The 15,605-nt window shown below is 38.9% G+C and overlaps 1 protein-coding gene across 2 annotated transcripts in view; it reads right to left on the bottom strand.

Moving 5' to 3' along the window:
• Positions 1-1,109: 1,109 nt before the first annotated feature.
• The window catches only part of ZSWIM6 (zinc finger SWIM-type containing 6), a gene marked incomplete at its 3' end in the record, with an annotated part of 112,703 nt that continues 98,207 nt past the window's right edge, over positions 1,110-15,605 (bottom strand). For both annotated transcript variants that reach the window (XM_084304907.1, XM_084304908.1), the window contains 5 exons: positions 14,970-15,105; positions 9,477-9,634; positions 8,783-8,946; positions 4,311-4,392; positions 1,110-1,972 (listed from right to left, as the gene is read on the bottom strand). In XM_084304907.1, coding sequence (XP_084161033.1) covers positions 1,110-1,972; positions 4,311-4,392; positions 8,783-8,946; positions 9,477-9,634; positions 14,970-15,105 — 1,403 coding nt within the window. The remainder of the gene's footprint in view (positions 1,973-4,310; positions 4,393-8,782; positions 8,947-9,476; positions 9,635-14,969; positions 15,106-15,605) is intronic.

Here is a 15,605-nt window from a genome sequence, read left to right as displayed (position 1 = left end):
GGCGTAATGTATCACGTCAATCATTTTGGAAAACATTTTGCGTTTTGTGTCAAAAAGGATATTTCTTTAAGTTTTCTAGGCTAGGAGGCACAAACCCCAATTCTGGCATACTGTATTCTTAATGCTAAGGCTTGCTGCTCTGGCTGTGTACTTTTTGTTGTCCGTCTTTACTATAGTGCCTGTTACAAGCATGTGTGTATGTGTGTATACATATATATGTATACACGGGTTGTATAAATATATATATATAAAATTTTCCCCAATAGGTATCAGTCCAACCATGCAATCCAAAAGGTGGCTCTGCATAGATGCCCAGCATATAGTTCACCACCTGAGCCAACCCTGAAGCAAGGCGCACTTTAGTCCTTCTGATAGGTTTTCTTTTTTGTTTAAAACCAAGCTACTGCAGCTTCAAGTATTTTGCATTACATAGATTTTTTTTTATAAATTAGTTAATGTTATATTTTTCAATATTCAGACATATACTATAATATATATACAGTACAATAAATGCTCTCATTCTTTTTTTAATTTTTCTGATAAATCCCTGAGAATGTATGTTGACAGTCGCTAAGTTTCCACATGCACAAGCATTGTGTGCCATGCTTCTGGATGAACAGCACTGCAAAGCCACGTGGTCAGCCTTTTAACTATTAGTATTTCATTTGTTGGTTTGTTTAAATACGCTGAAATGTAAGGATGAGTTACAAAGGAGTAAAGCTGAATCCATTCGAGGTACTTATCACAGGATGGAGGTGTTTTGTTTGGTTTTTAAAGCCATTGCAATATATGTTTGTTTTTGAGGCTGTGAACGTATACAGAAAGAACAGGAGAGTGATGTGGGCTTTTGCCACTTGACAACATATACTCAGTGTAAACCAAACTTTTTTTAACCTCTCTCTCATACAAAACAGAAAAAAGGAAAAAAAAATTAAACACACAAACTTTCACAACATGACAGTTTAGTTTGCAAACTCAATATAACTATACACATATAATACCGGTGTGGCTCTGTTTCTTTAAGTTAAAAAGGATACAAAGGCAGGCTCAAGTAAAAACAAACCACCCCTTCCCTCCCCCTCCCTCCCCCCCCCATTCACACATTTTCGTCAACCAAATCGCTCACGAACCAACATCATCAGTTTCTTTTTGCCTTTGTAGATTTGTTTTAGGTTGTCAATAAACTGTGTAAACTGGATGTGTCCATCATGAGCCATTAAGAAGGTCTCTCGGGCCTTGCTGAGGAACTCTATAAACTCACTATAGTGTCGAGGGCTGATGTGAGTGAGACGTGAATGAGTCGTATTAATGTAGGCTCCAATCGTAGCATCCAAGAGTTGCCTTAAAGGGGCTTTGTCCAGTGACATGAGCTTACCAGAGTTCCTCCTTCCATGAAGTCCCACCATGCCAGGAGTGGTCAAAGTACACCTACGCAAAATGTCTGACAGTACTGTTGCACATTTGACACTTTTGACCACCAGAGGTATTATAGCTGCTAGCTCATTTTTCCCAAGGGAGTGGCTGAGCGCACATGCCCACAGAACGTCATTAATGGCAGGGTGTGTGTCCTGATTGTAACTCAGGTTGAGATGCGTCATGGCCAAAGTGGCCAGCTTGTAGGCCCGCATGGGGTAACCACGGTGCTCCATGTATCGTGCTATAGTAAAAAGCTGCGAGTAGCTCATGCCGGTTGTAGCAGCATCTAGAACAATTTGGTAAGCGGTCTCAAAAGCTATGTGATCCTTTTCACATAATGTCAGTGCAGAGAGGGCACAGTTTTGAGGATCCTTCATGGCACACTGTAGGGCAAGCGTCCTAGCACTGCCGGCCAGCTTCTCCTGCTGATGGCAGTCCAGATGCAGACGGACGATGGTGCTGTTGGACATCACTGTTGTAGCAACAATACTAGTGGCTTCAGTTGGAGTGAAAAGTGTAAACCAGTTTTGCATGATGCTATCCAGTGCATAAACACCTGGAAGAGAAAGAAAGGATTAGCCACAACTGATAAAACTTAGCTATACAGATGTTCAGCAAGAAATCACATTTTCAGCAAGGTCTAGGAGGTTACCGGTACATCCAAGGGGATGTGCCTCAGCAAGAAAGACCAGCCCATGTAACATGGCTGGAAAAGGACATTAAAACAAAGGCTACTGTGCAAACTCCGAGGCAATCACTGAAATGCAGAGAACAACAAAAAAGCCTTCAAGATAAGCCTTAATTTCCTGGTGTGACAACTGTGCTGTTTTACTTGTATTTAAGACCATTTGGGTAACAAGTTCCGACTCATTTGGTCTCCTCACATCACTCAAAAGCAGCTCTTACTACATTAAACATTTTTAAATGGCAATTTTAACTCCTTTTCTCAATGTGCATCTCAAGGTACAACGCACACACAAAAGAATGTGAAAACATGCTAAATGGCTCCATTTAGCATCTACACCATGGCATCTAATATTAAGTATGCCCTTAAAAAAAAAAAAAAAAGAAAAAAGGACATGAAAATCCTAATGCCCCCATCCTCTCCCAACAGGTTTTTGGATATATCTTGTATCATATTCATATACACTTAAATATCAAGCTCCTTACTAGGGAAATACTTGGAGCAATATGTACTACTGGCTATTATCTGAAATAGGTATTTTCCTTAGAATCATTTTGTTCCTGGCGTGTGTGCGTGTTTGTTTGGCAGGGGGAGGAAGGGGGAATGGTGACTGATGGGTTCCATAAATTGAACCTTATAGCCAACTAGAGTGCTTTATTATTGCTAGAGGCAGTTTATGCACATCTGTGAGCCCACCTAAACCACACCCAGAGGTCCTCATTTTCTCTGTAGGACTCTGATGCTTCCTGCACGCCCCTTAACTCATGTGCAAAAATTCAGCATAGCCAGAGAATAAAAGATCTTCATTTATAAACAGATTCCTTGCTTTACCAACTTGATTAAGTCTCAAGAGTACTTTGCATGACATTATAGGTTCTTTATGGGATACCTCTATTAGAATATGTAAACTAATTTAAAGGAGTATTACAACCAGCATTTTATTTGCCAATATGAAACTGCACAAAATAATACCATGACACTAATATCTGTAAGATAACTTCAGTAATAATTATCATAGCAAAGATATAAAAACAATAAAACGAGCATTGCATGAAAATTTGCAGACAAGAAACACTTTCTGGCTGAGGGCATACAAAGGCAAACTGTATTTTCCTAAGACACTGGCAACATGAATTTCCCAGTTAAGCATAAAGCAAAGAAACTAATTCAGAGAATAAGCATCAGCAATCTTATGAAGTTCTGAAATGAAGAATTATCTACGAGACACAATCCAACCTGAACACATGAAAAAGGAGTAAATGCAGTAGGAAAGCATGCCTTCCAGAAATACCTCTACTGACAATTAAAACTGTTCCCTTATCATATTATTTATGTTGTCCCTAATATCACAGCTGCTGATTTTTTATTATTTTATTTTTTTTTACAGTTAGTTTTTAATGCCCCCATATTCGCTTTTGGATTTTGTATCCTCATCTTGCACATGGTAATCTGGAATATAGAAGCTAAGGGATGTCTCATCAACACAAAGAAGTGAAAATAATATCCTGCTGCGTGTACTAATATTCCACTGCTGTCCTCCCATGAATATGAGGTGGATTCTGCTTCCACCTTTTTTTACCTTGCACATTTAAACAAGAGGTACATTACTATTTGGTTTGCTTTCAAGTGCTGAGCAAAGGGTTGCACAATGTCATGACCAGGTAACACTCTAAGCTTGGATTTATCCAGGGTCCCAAAAAAATAAAAATAAGAAAATGAGGATCTCTTCCCACAGAGTGGGAAGCATTGTCAGCATTTCATTCATCTGTTTTCTTTTTCCTCCTGTCCACAGCTGACCAGATAACTATCTCTCCTGCACCCCAAACTTGGCCTTTCAGAGAAAGCAAAGTTGAAACACGGTGCAGCAGCCCGTAACAATGAGCCTCTTCTCTGCTGCAACCTCAAACCCGGAGAGAGCATGCAAGGAAGAAGGGGAAACCTTGGATATCTCCCAGGAGGTAATACACCCCTCTATCTTGTGGAAGGAACAAGTCACACTGCATTACTCAACTGTCGTCTCACTTGGCCTGTGCCTATTCTATCATGTGCTATAGAAAAACACTCAATAAACATCTTCTACATGAAAGAATTTTATAGATCAAGAGAAGTGTGAGACATTTCCAGAGGCTAGCATTGACAAGCAAGATCAATCCATCTAAGATTAACTGATGAAAAGGCAGGAGCCCTTGAGTAGTATCTCAGAACATACCTACTTCTGTTGCACATGTTACCAACCACCTCACCATTTCCCGCCGTCGCCAATTCAGTGTTGACAGTGTCATCCGCATCACCTATTAAAACAACACAAATTAATCCTATTGCAAAACCAAGACAATATACCAAAAAATAGGTATTTAAGTTATTCAGATACATTGTGATTCAAAACGGCAGACTCTTGCCCTTTTCACTGTTAACTCTTTTCAACTGGTATGTCAAAAGATCTGAAAAATACTGCTCAGCTACTTTAGAAGGGCATGCAGAGAGTAATTCCAACTGCAGGTCTTTCAAGTCTAAATGAGAGACTGTTATACTAGGGAAGAACAAAAACAAAACAAAGCCTAATCAATTACTAATGATTCAAATGAAATTCTATTGTGCCTCTTCCCTCTATGAAAGGTAGTCTTTAAAGTGGAAACATGTCCACTCTTGTTGGACAAACTAACCCATCCAATTTTCCCTTACATGTGCGTTTCTTTTCATTGACTTCAACAATACAGACAGCACCTAAGGCTCTACTGAGATTCAACTGCCTGCTACTTCTACAGTGATACAAGTATACTTCCAAATATATTGAGATATTACTAAAACTCTCATAGGGATGACTTCTCTACCTGAATGGTATACCCTGTGAAGAAATCCCATCGTAAAACCATCAGAAACACAGAGAAAGGAGATTTTAAAGCTTTGATTGTAGTGTCCATGTTTTATACCACTTGCAGTTACTGCCTAGGTTGCTTTTCAAAATGTGTGCAAATACTTTTATTCAAAAAAAAATAATGCACTGCACAGAGAGAAAGCTTGCTTCAGCTAATTGAACAGTCCCCATAGACTTCAGTCAAGAAAGTAGTAGCTTTCCCCTTACAACATCAGTGATGATACCATGGCATTACTACTTGTAGCAATGAAATAAAAAGCATAGTAGGTCAATCATAAAGCTCTCAGCAACGAACTATACATATTAAAGTCATAAAATACACTCACTAAACAGATTGGAGTCAGCAGCACTTGCAAGAGGGTTCTCAATTCTTTGCCCTCGCAATACTAAAGTGATTTCAAAGTGGCATGTAGCCCTCTGTCATACCAGCTACTCCTGTCACCTCTTTTAGTCCTCAGCTGTAGAGAGGATAATTAAGAATATGGAAAGCCTATTGAGGAGCATGAAATAACAGAAAATCTTTAAGAAGTGTGGTTATAAGCAACCACCAGTGATGCCACACTAGCCCCTAAGCATTCGTAGCTTGGGAGCTTGGTAACTGGTTGTTTTGTAAGAAATTTGTTGGCTTTGTTGGCCTCAAACACTGCGATATCAGTTTGACTAAACAGTAATCTAAACGCTAGAGCAGAGAATAGCATTTTAAAACAAAGCAAACTGATCCATAAGGACCAACTCAACATGGTTTTAAATATGAAAATATAGCTAATATAGAGCATGGAAACACCCATTTGATTAAACTATTTCTGGAAGAAGAAGAGGAATCTGCAAGTCAAATGACTCAGGAGTGCCATAATGTCCTATTCTTTCTATCAAAGAGAATGAATCTATTTGACTTCCTTTACTTATGTGCACAAAATTAAAGGTAATGCTCTTCCAACATTCAAGATGAATTTTCAGCTTCCCCCCAACTAGAGTGAATCCAAGAACAAGAGAGCTTTATGGACTGAATTCTGCTATTGATGGATGAAGGAAAAAGGTTTAAAAAGGGTATGTATGATGACTTCTCTGAAAGCCTTCTCTGATGACTTTCCTCTCTGCGGTGGTCTGTACACAGATTAGTCTCAAGAGTCTTCCATAAGCACAGTGGGCATAATAACAACTCTGGTGTAGACAGTCCTAACTTAAGAGCAAAGCACAGTATTATATCTAGTTCCTTGACCCAGAAAAGTTTGATTTGAACTGTTTTGGAATCAGGTCGTTTTAATTTGATTAAACTGATGAGAACAGTATGAGAGGGGGCCCTTACTGATGATTTTAAACAAACAAAAAAACACAAGGATTTCAAATAAAGCATGTATTGATGTCTTGATCAAGGAGGAGCTGAAATTAATTTATACCATAATGCATGTATCCAAAGAACTATCTCACTTATGTTCTTCTTGACACACCTCTTCTTAAAAAAAAAAAAAAAAAAAAAAAAAAAGTTTCAGATCTGTCCAAGACCGACGCTATCAATTGAAGAGAGCTTCTCAACAGGTCAATGAATCTGGAAATGACATGAGACCTCTGTGGATCACATAGCTTGTCTGAAAAAGCTAATGTCTCTCCACTGGGAATAAACCTGACTTTGTCCTGGTAGATTTTTTAAAGTTTCTTACTCTAGAAGAATGGAAGATCACAGAATCATAGAATGGCCTGGGCTGAAAGGGACCATTCTCTAATTCTATGGGATCCTAATCTAAGGGATCTAATTCCAACCCCCTCCCAGGGGAGAGGACACCACCCACTAAATAGCTCAGGGCCTCACCTAATCTGGTCTTGAACACCTCCAGGGATGGAGTATCCACACTATGGATGGAAGATCTCACTACCCATAAGGGATGCAAGAAACGGTCAGCCATTAGCTTCCACAGCAGGGCCAAATCCCTTTACCATACACATTGAAAGGTTTATATACTTATTTATAGGCTTTAAAGGAAAGGACACCACTTTCTAAATATGCATCGAATGATCACCTGCACTAATTTGCTCAGCAGTTCTGCCAGCAGCACGTGTCTGCATGTGTGCAGTAATACTTGCATGGAAGTACCATACAATAAGCAAGTATGGGAATATGTTTCTCCCGCAATTGCAGATCTTACACCATCTGTGCCAGTAAGGTTCTGTAGGACAGAATACACCTGGAGTTTCGTGCCCATTTACCCATGCTGATGACCTCTTTCCACAACTAGTTTAAACACCTTCCCTCTGAGTCACAGAACATGTGCTGACAGTGGAAATAGGGAGAAAGAACCCAGGAATCCATACATTACTCCTCAGTTTAGAACAATCTAAGAGGCTTTTCTGTCACAGAAATCCCAGTGAACGTTATGAAATTGCTGATATCACCTTGGAACAAAACAGTGGACAATTTCTACTCCAGTTTATCCCAAGCTCTGGATTTAGGAAGAATCACAGAATCATACAATATCCTGAGTTGGAAGAGACAACCCAAAATCAGACCAGATGTCTGAGAGCACAGTCCAAACGCTTCTTGAACTCTGGCAGCTCGCTGCCATGACCCGTTCCCTGTGCAGCCTGTTCCAATGCCTGCCCACCCTCCCAGTGAAGAACCTTTTCATAGGAAGTGCAAATTTATGATTTTTTTTTTCACTAAATCTCACTGAAGACATTCTGATGACACAACCAACCACACAGGGGTATCCATAAATAAAGCGGAATCCAAAGTGATTCCTCTAAATGATACTTGGTGAACGGTTGAGGTGACTCACGGGTCAAACAAAGATCTTTCTCTTTCAGGTAAACAAACATTTAAAGTAAAAACCTACCAAGATGCAAAACAAGAAGCTGTTTTCCACAGCAACCTTAAAAATAAGAAAGGCTAAGAAAGCATACAGAATCTCAGCTTTCTGATTAATGACTTTAGCTTCTAAAAGTCTAGAATAGGCAAATACTACCTTCCTTTGGCATGAAAGGCAACTGGGATACAATTTCCTTTCCCCAGAATTCTTTGGAGCTTTGTTTACTGAAGCAAAGTAATAAGTGGTTTCCTGATCTTTGCATGTTGTTTTGAAGAACTCCCTGAAGAGTGATGAAAAGATTTATTTTTGATGAAATGAACTGTGTAAACTCCAAGATTCATCAGTGTACGGCAATACCACTCCAGATACCTAAAGCTTGCTGTCTCATTTCAGCTTGTAAAGTCTCTCCTAAGAGCCTTAAAACTGAACTGAGGCTCTTGTACACTTCCAGCTGAGTCTAATGCAGATGGCCATCTCAAAGTATGTGGAGTGCATTTTGATGAAGAAAGTGAGAGGGCTACTGTTAGCACAATCTGCCTTAGAATCAGGACACTGTGATTGACCTTGCGTTTCTGTGCTAATTCAGCAAGCACCTACTAAATCTCATTTGGGGAAAAAAAGGCAGGGAAGAATGGGAAGAATAGTAAGAAGCCCCTCGAGGCCATGCAAAAGATCTAGTGCATTTTTTAACAGCAGAATACTTTTGCTCTCTGATCACCCCAGCATAAACTCCTGACCTCACTGCATGAGTCTTCTCTTACCCCTAACAGAAGAATGCCCTGCAGCCAGCCACTTCCATCTGTTTCCACTCAAATGGCACAAAGAGGCTGAGAAGACCTTTGCTCTATGTTTGCTGGTCAATGGTGCTTCACATTAGCAAACAAAATCTAAAACCTCCAGACAGAGCACAAGACAGTATGGCTTTCAGTGACTCAAATGGCTGTGCCACCAACACAGGGCCAAATCCCTGTCTTCTGCTATAGTAATAATGAACAAGAGAAATACCTGAAGGCCCAACTCCAGTGAAACTTTCAGAAGAGTGATGTCTGGCAAGCTGTCCATGAGTGTTGCTATTTTAAATGCATCCTGGGCGAGTTTGAAGATGTGTGATGAAGAGTGAATATTTTTTTGTATGGATTCTAACACTGTTTCCAGCCTCCGAACATCACCTGCAAAATGTAAACAGAATCAGCAAAACAGAACAAGTTCCCAGAACATCAAGAGATCCATTATAATTGAGCTTGCCATTGCTGCAGGAACAGCATGATGATTCAGTTGTATGTATTTTGTTTTTATAAACATTCCTTAATTAAATCACATATGAACAAAAGATACAAGGGAGCACAAACTCTTTTAGTGCCTGATGGTGTTAGTGTAGCACATACCAAAAAGTCATCCCAATTTGTGAATTTAGAAATGACTTGTCCACTCCTGGGTCTCACAGTCTACATAATGTGTCGGAAGAACAAGAAGCTGTCTCCTCAGCCTTAAAACAAGCCCATCTGGCTACCATCTAGCTAGTTTAACTACTTTGCTAGAAGATTAAGTGACAAGTTTAAGTCAGTTCAGCTTGTTGTTCCCATTTTGAGCTCCTGACAGAGTGTAATTTGGACTCCTAAACACAACTTTTAAAATCTGTTTACTTCATGTAATATTAAAAGCATACATTTAGTTGCGTACGTAACTGACAGTACTGTACCTTTGGCTGCTGTTAGCATGGTCGATGCCAGCTCACACTGCTGGGATTCAATGTGACTTAGGGTGAACCAGCGGGGATACCGGTTTGGAACAACTGACGCAATGTGGTGTGGGCGGGACATGTCTCCTGAAGGAGCTGTAGATTCCAATACTAGCAACCTGAAATAAGGAAGAAATTTTCTTTCATTAAATCATTATTACATTAGGTTGCTCATCAGCAAAACTGAAGCCACAAGAACATTTGACCTTATTTCTGAAATGTACCTGTCTGGGTATAAAAAGATACTGAAAAGTCATATTTCTTGGGGAAATCTGAAAAGACCAAATTTGGCAAATTTGCTTTTACGAGCAGGCATCTGCAGGAATTCACAGGACAATTAAGCCATCCATTAGTCTAGACAACCAAGATTTTCTGCACCATCCACAAACCTAAAACGTTTCAGTCTTTGAAACACAGACGTCAAGAAGGAAAATTGTTCACCATCATACTCCAGAATACATATAAATATTTTCCTATATTACTGCATGCACAACTGCAACTTTCTTCACTTGCAAATGATTAGCAAAGTAAGGGAGACGGGCATTCAAGAAGGGCATTTCAGTGTTCAACTATGATCTCCTTTTTAAAAGTCCTTAAACTTTAGCCTACCAGTCTTGAATAATGTTCCATATTCTAATGTTAGTGTCCTGAACAGCAGTGATGGGGAAAATTGCCTTTAGAGTTACTTTTCAGGCTCCACTTTCTAATACTGAAGAAAGAATTTGAGTACGTATCAATCTACAGTTTTATCCACCAATGAGTACTTGCACTTAGAAAACTCAGATTATTGTTGTTGACTACTATGACAGAGGTGATGGCTAGTAACAGAGACTCAACTGATGGCCCTTCTTCCACCCAAAATCAATGTAGTAGATACAACATAAATGCCAACAGAAAAAACAGAAGTGCTTGAATGAAAATAGGCATTTATATTCAAGACAGTTAAGCATAGTTTCAGGACACAAAAGGTTATTGAGACATCAAATGATAGTAACAGATAATACCCAGAAGTAAAACCTTTCCAACCATCAGTTTCTTGATTAGGATTAAGATCCGCATTTTCTGGCATTTACAACACTATAGCAAGTTACAGTTCAAAAAAGTGAAGACTTATTTGTTACTGTGCTGCTATACTTAAGGCTTCCTAATGACTCACACCTGTAACATGCCAACTGTTCCTTGTCTAAGATTGTCCTATTTCTTATTATCCAATAAAGCAAGAAGGAACATCTTTGTGTGTCTGAACATATTTAAGCCTCAGTGCAGCATCCTCTACAAACAGTTTCTTGAAATTCCAAACTACTTCATAAGTACTGTCAGATAAGTCAATTTTGGAACATCCACCTCTACTGTGAAGAATTTTACAGACAAAGGAAATGCCCTTATAGAGTAAGACGCAGAATAGCAAGAGTTATGAAACCCTACTTAAGGATATACAACAGCTCATATGGACATAGCCAAGCTAGGTCTAAGTTAACTACCTCAAATGCTGGTACAAATGAAACAGTGTCTGACTTCTCTGCGAAGTTTTCTGAAGGCCATTTGGATTCTCTCAGCAGGGTCAACTCTAACATGACCAGCAGCTAGTCTAGTTCACTTCTACAGGAGCTGTAGGCTAAGGTATTTCTGCAGAACAGATACATTTTTAAGCTATTCTATTTCATTTACACATATCCTGTACAATTACTTATCAAATATCTAATGTTCTCTTGGGGGACACACACACCTTACTCCAAACTTCCACTTGAGCAAACTATTCAGTTCCATGATCTGATGGATGTACTGGTTTAGGACTTCAAAAATTTATTTGCCCTGTGTCACTAACTCATGCTTCTGTTTCTACCCTCTTTCACATGTAAGAGATTTTCTAGTAGGAATGCATCTGGAAAGACAAAGGGAATTTGATAAATACTGAATAATTTTAAAAATCCAATGCATTGTGATTTTCTGTGACAGAAATATTGTTTATGAAATAAACATATTACAATTTTCTGCACTCAAATAAATACCTAAGTTCTTTCTGAAACCAGAGTGTATGACGCTTTTATTTCGCAGTACAAACAGGGACCTTAAGATAAAAGTGTTAAGGTATCTGCAACAGGTCCACCATTTTTCTCTAGGTTCCTGAGGCATATGAGAGTATCTTTAAGAACTCACTAAGAAAGGTCATTTTGAATATATGTCAGGGTATTTAGCAGGCACATATAAATACAGCACACCACATAAATAACCATCAGTGAGTTACATTAAGATTTTCAGACACATGTATGTGCATGCTAGTATGAAAAAATACAGATTAACCAACTGCCCCTTTGATTTTTATCAAGTCAAATCTCTTTCCTAGTACCACTGAGGCATCTTTTTACGTAGCTTTGTGTGTGTAAAAATAAAATATGTGTAAGTTCTTTAGCTGATTTTTTCCATACACAGAGAGGGGGGGGGAAAAGATGTATTATTAAATGGTTTCAATAAACAGGAAAAATTCCAACTACAAAATGCAAAAGGGATTATTAGGTTATGAGTAACAGTAAATAGACAAAGAACATGAAAGGAAGAGGCTGTTTGGGGAAATCTTTTGTCACTCTGAATTTCATTGCCAGTTTCTATGTTCCTTCACTGTGAAAAGGAAATGCTGTTGTGAATCGGTGGCTTTCATGCAATTTTGGCAAGATTAGGGAACATCAGAACAAGCACAAGCCACAGCAGATTTAGCATGCTTTTTTTTTTTTTTTTTTCCCCTCCCCTTTCAAACATCAGTTATTTTGCTAGGTCTTAGCAAGGCTACCTTGTGATTAAACATCACCATTAAAGCCTGGATCCCAAACCCTGGGTGAATTTAAGGCTTAACAACGGATCAGTCAAACTAAGCCAAATGTTCAGATTCCAAGTGAGCAGTCAACTAGGTCACTGCAGATCCACATTTTTCAAGGCTCTGCTCTATATGTTATGGTGCTGCAAGAAGAGAACTGCAGACAGAAGTGACCATCAAGGACAGCACACTCAATCCTTGCAAATCTGAGGTGCATGGTAGGCATTACAGTCTCAGCTTCTATTGGTTTCATACTGTGTGTTCCACACACTAAAAGAAGATAAAAAAAAAAAAAAATGAAGCACAAACAGATGACACTGAATACAGACAGGCAAAAACTCCAGAGCTACTGTCATGGGTCAATGATTCATGTAGACTTGAGCGTAGACTGACACTAAATACTTTTATGTGTGGAAAGCAATTAGCTATGGTTTTGAAAAGTTAACTTCGTTGAAAAAATGTTGAAGAAAGAAATATGTTCTGCTTCAAAAAGCATAAGCAGCCGTATAAATTCCTATGCAGCACCTTTACCCATTTCCAGGTGAGATTTTTGTCTGTGACATTGCCATTTCCTCTTTGCCATGGAGGAAAAGATGCTCAAATTTCTCTCTTTTGATCCTTTCCACCTCACAACTATAAGACAAACATTCAGCCTACAGGTTTGCTCTCTTCTCCGCCTCAAGGCAACATTAAGTCATTTTTTCCTTTGCTTTTATCAGGAGTTCTTTGTAACATGAAATACCACTTTGGTGTGAATGGGAAGAGTAACCAACCTGCTTAAAGGTTTTTGAGAAGTACTGAAGAATGCAGACAGACATGGAATAGAAAGTGTCTGTATCTGCCATTGGCACAGTTCAAGATGGGAGTCTACATTTCTGAAGACTGTCAAATAATAAAATGCAGGAAGATTGACTATTGTCTAGGACTGAATTCTCATCAGCCTTACAAGGTGATACCAGAAAGGATATGGAGAACAGGCCCCATTTTGCTGATGTCTCCTGTGATTTCACCAGATTGAAACAAACAGGCAGATCTTTCCGATACTGAGAAACAACTTCAGCTGAGCTGATAACTTCATGCCAAAAAAAAAGCCTGGAGCTCCCAAAGACTAAGTGGAGATTTCATCATATTTCAGCATCTTGCTTGTTTTCCCAGCAGACAAAGGAAGCTTCCAGAGAAGTTTTCAATTATGATTTGTTTCTGAGGAAAGCCCAAGTCCTTGTTCAAGAGGAATGGCATGTTGCTGTCATGTTCACTGAAGCATCCAGTGTGCTGTGCAAAGTACTTCTATTCCAACCTCTCAATGTAGCTTAGATTAAAGAAGAAAACCCCACACAAACAAATATATGAGAAACATTTTAAGATAATGACTGGAAACAAAGACAGAAGTCTATTTAAAAAAAAAAGTCCAACTTTTCTCTTTTTAATACACATCTTATGCTAACTTGCTGATCTGATATAACCAGGATTATTGATGCACTTAACTTGTAATGATAGAAAAGGGGTATACCTAGCTGACCCAGGCAGCTCTGAACGTAATGTTTGAATGTTCTCAACAGTTTGTAAATAATTCATTTTTGTTTTCTTAATCTAGCTCCTGAATTTCTCACATTTAGTCCTTTGAACACACAACTGTTTTTTCCCTGTTTAGCATTCTGCAGAAACACTACAAAAAATACGTATCTTCAGGCCACTAGGATATAAACTGTCTGATGAAGCTGTATACTACTTATGTTGATAGCGTGTCTTTCAATCACTGTGCAATCATTCCTGATAATAATGACCATGAAAACCCAACACGTGTCTCTAGTTGGGTACCTGATTGCTCCTATTCTTTGTAAACCACCATTTACTACAAGTTCTTGATAGCAACCAAGCAACCCAGACGAGGCCTGCACTGTAGGAGGACAAGATAGATTTTTCACTGATCATTTAGGCCACTGAAACTTCCTTCACAACTCTTCTTAGCCACCATTAGCAATCTGGCCTGCCCTGAGTTTAAGCCAACACACACTGAGCACTCCCCAAGAAACATCTTTCTCCCAATTACTGAAGACAAATGAGATGCAAGTCACACATTTTGTTGTCATATGACATACTCCATTTAAATCCCAATGTTCACCCAGAAGCGTGCAAGACTGCTTAGTTGTGAAGCACAAGAAAAAAACACAGGCTCAGACCACACCATATGGTTTCAAATCTACTATTGAGAGCTAATTTATAAAGACAACTGGTGGAACAAATAGTCCTACAGAACAGGCTAAGCAGCAGACTTAGACACTGACACTGCTGGTAGGATGTCTCTTTCCTTATTTCCTCACCACTACTACCATCATGTGCACACAAACCCATGGGTGAGGACACGTGCTGGAGCTACCACTACTGAACACAAAACCACATAGGGGTGGTATACCAGAGGGGTATTCTAGAACAAAAGATTGTAACAAAGAATGCTGTTTTATGGTTGCAGGTAAACACTAATTGTACATCTATAGATGATTATACTGTAGTTATTACAAACATCACTTGCGTTTAGACATGACAAAACCAAAGTACTTTCTTCTTAAAGGGTCTTTATCAAGCTTTTCCCCCCCCTTTTCTCAACTGCTACTTGTGGTGTTTCTAGATGATTTGTGAATACATACCGCATGGCTCTCAGTGCAGTTTTGTATGCCAATTCAGCATCATGAGGTAGGAGAGAGGTGAAAAGATACTTGGCAAATGTGTGCATTGGAACGCTCTCTCGATGGATGACTTCACCTAAACCACTATATGGTCCAGCTGTAGGAAAGAGAAAGAGAACATCCATCTTTACAGATTGTTAAAACACAAATTCTGCACCTTCAAAACCAGTAGCTATATCCTGAGCTAGAACTGGAATTCAGAGACAGAGTTTGCTGTACAAAAGTTAAAAACTGCACTGATATTTTTTGTGAATCATACTCTACATGTACCATATATAAACGATATATTACAAATGCATTACATACTATATATTATTTGAGAAAATGAGACAGACTGCAAATTGCATAGTATTAAGCATGCTACCAGTGCACATTCAAACGACAGAATGGTTCCAGCACGTTATGGGGCTCATTCCACAAGTTTATGGTATACAAAAGTCAAAGGTGTTAAAACCAGTTTTGCCTCCATATAGTTTTGTTATGCATACAATTCCCTATGCACCCACTGCTGGTGCATGATTTCTTTCTCAAAATTCATTGTGGGGAAAAAAAAAAAAAGTGTAGTGACAGTGGAAAAGTGCGTATCTTTGACTGAAG

Source organism: Netta rufina (assembly GCF_964035555.1).
Source record: "Netta rufina genome assembly, chromosome: Z".
NCBI lineage: Eukaryota > Metazoa > Chordata > Aves > Anseriformes > Anatidae > Netta > Netta rufina.
Note: the sequence above shows the minus strand (reverse complement) of the source record. Positions and strands in the feature narration are given on the sequence as shown.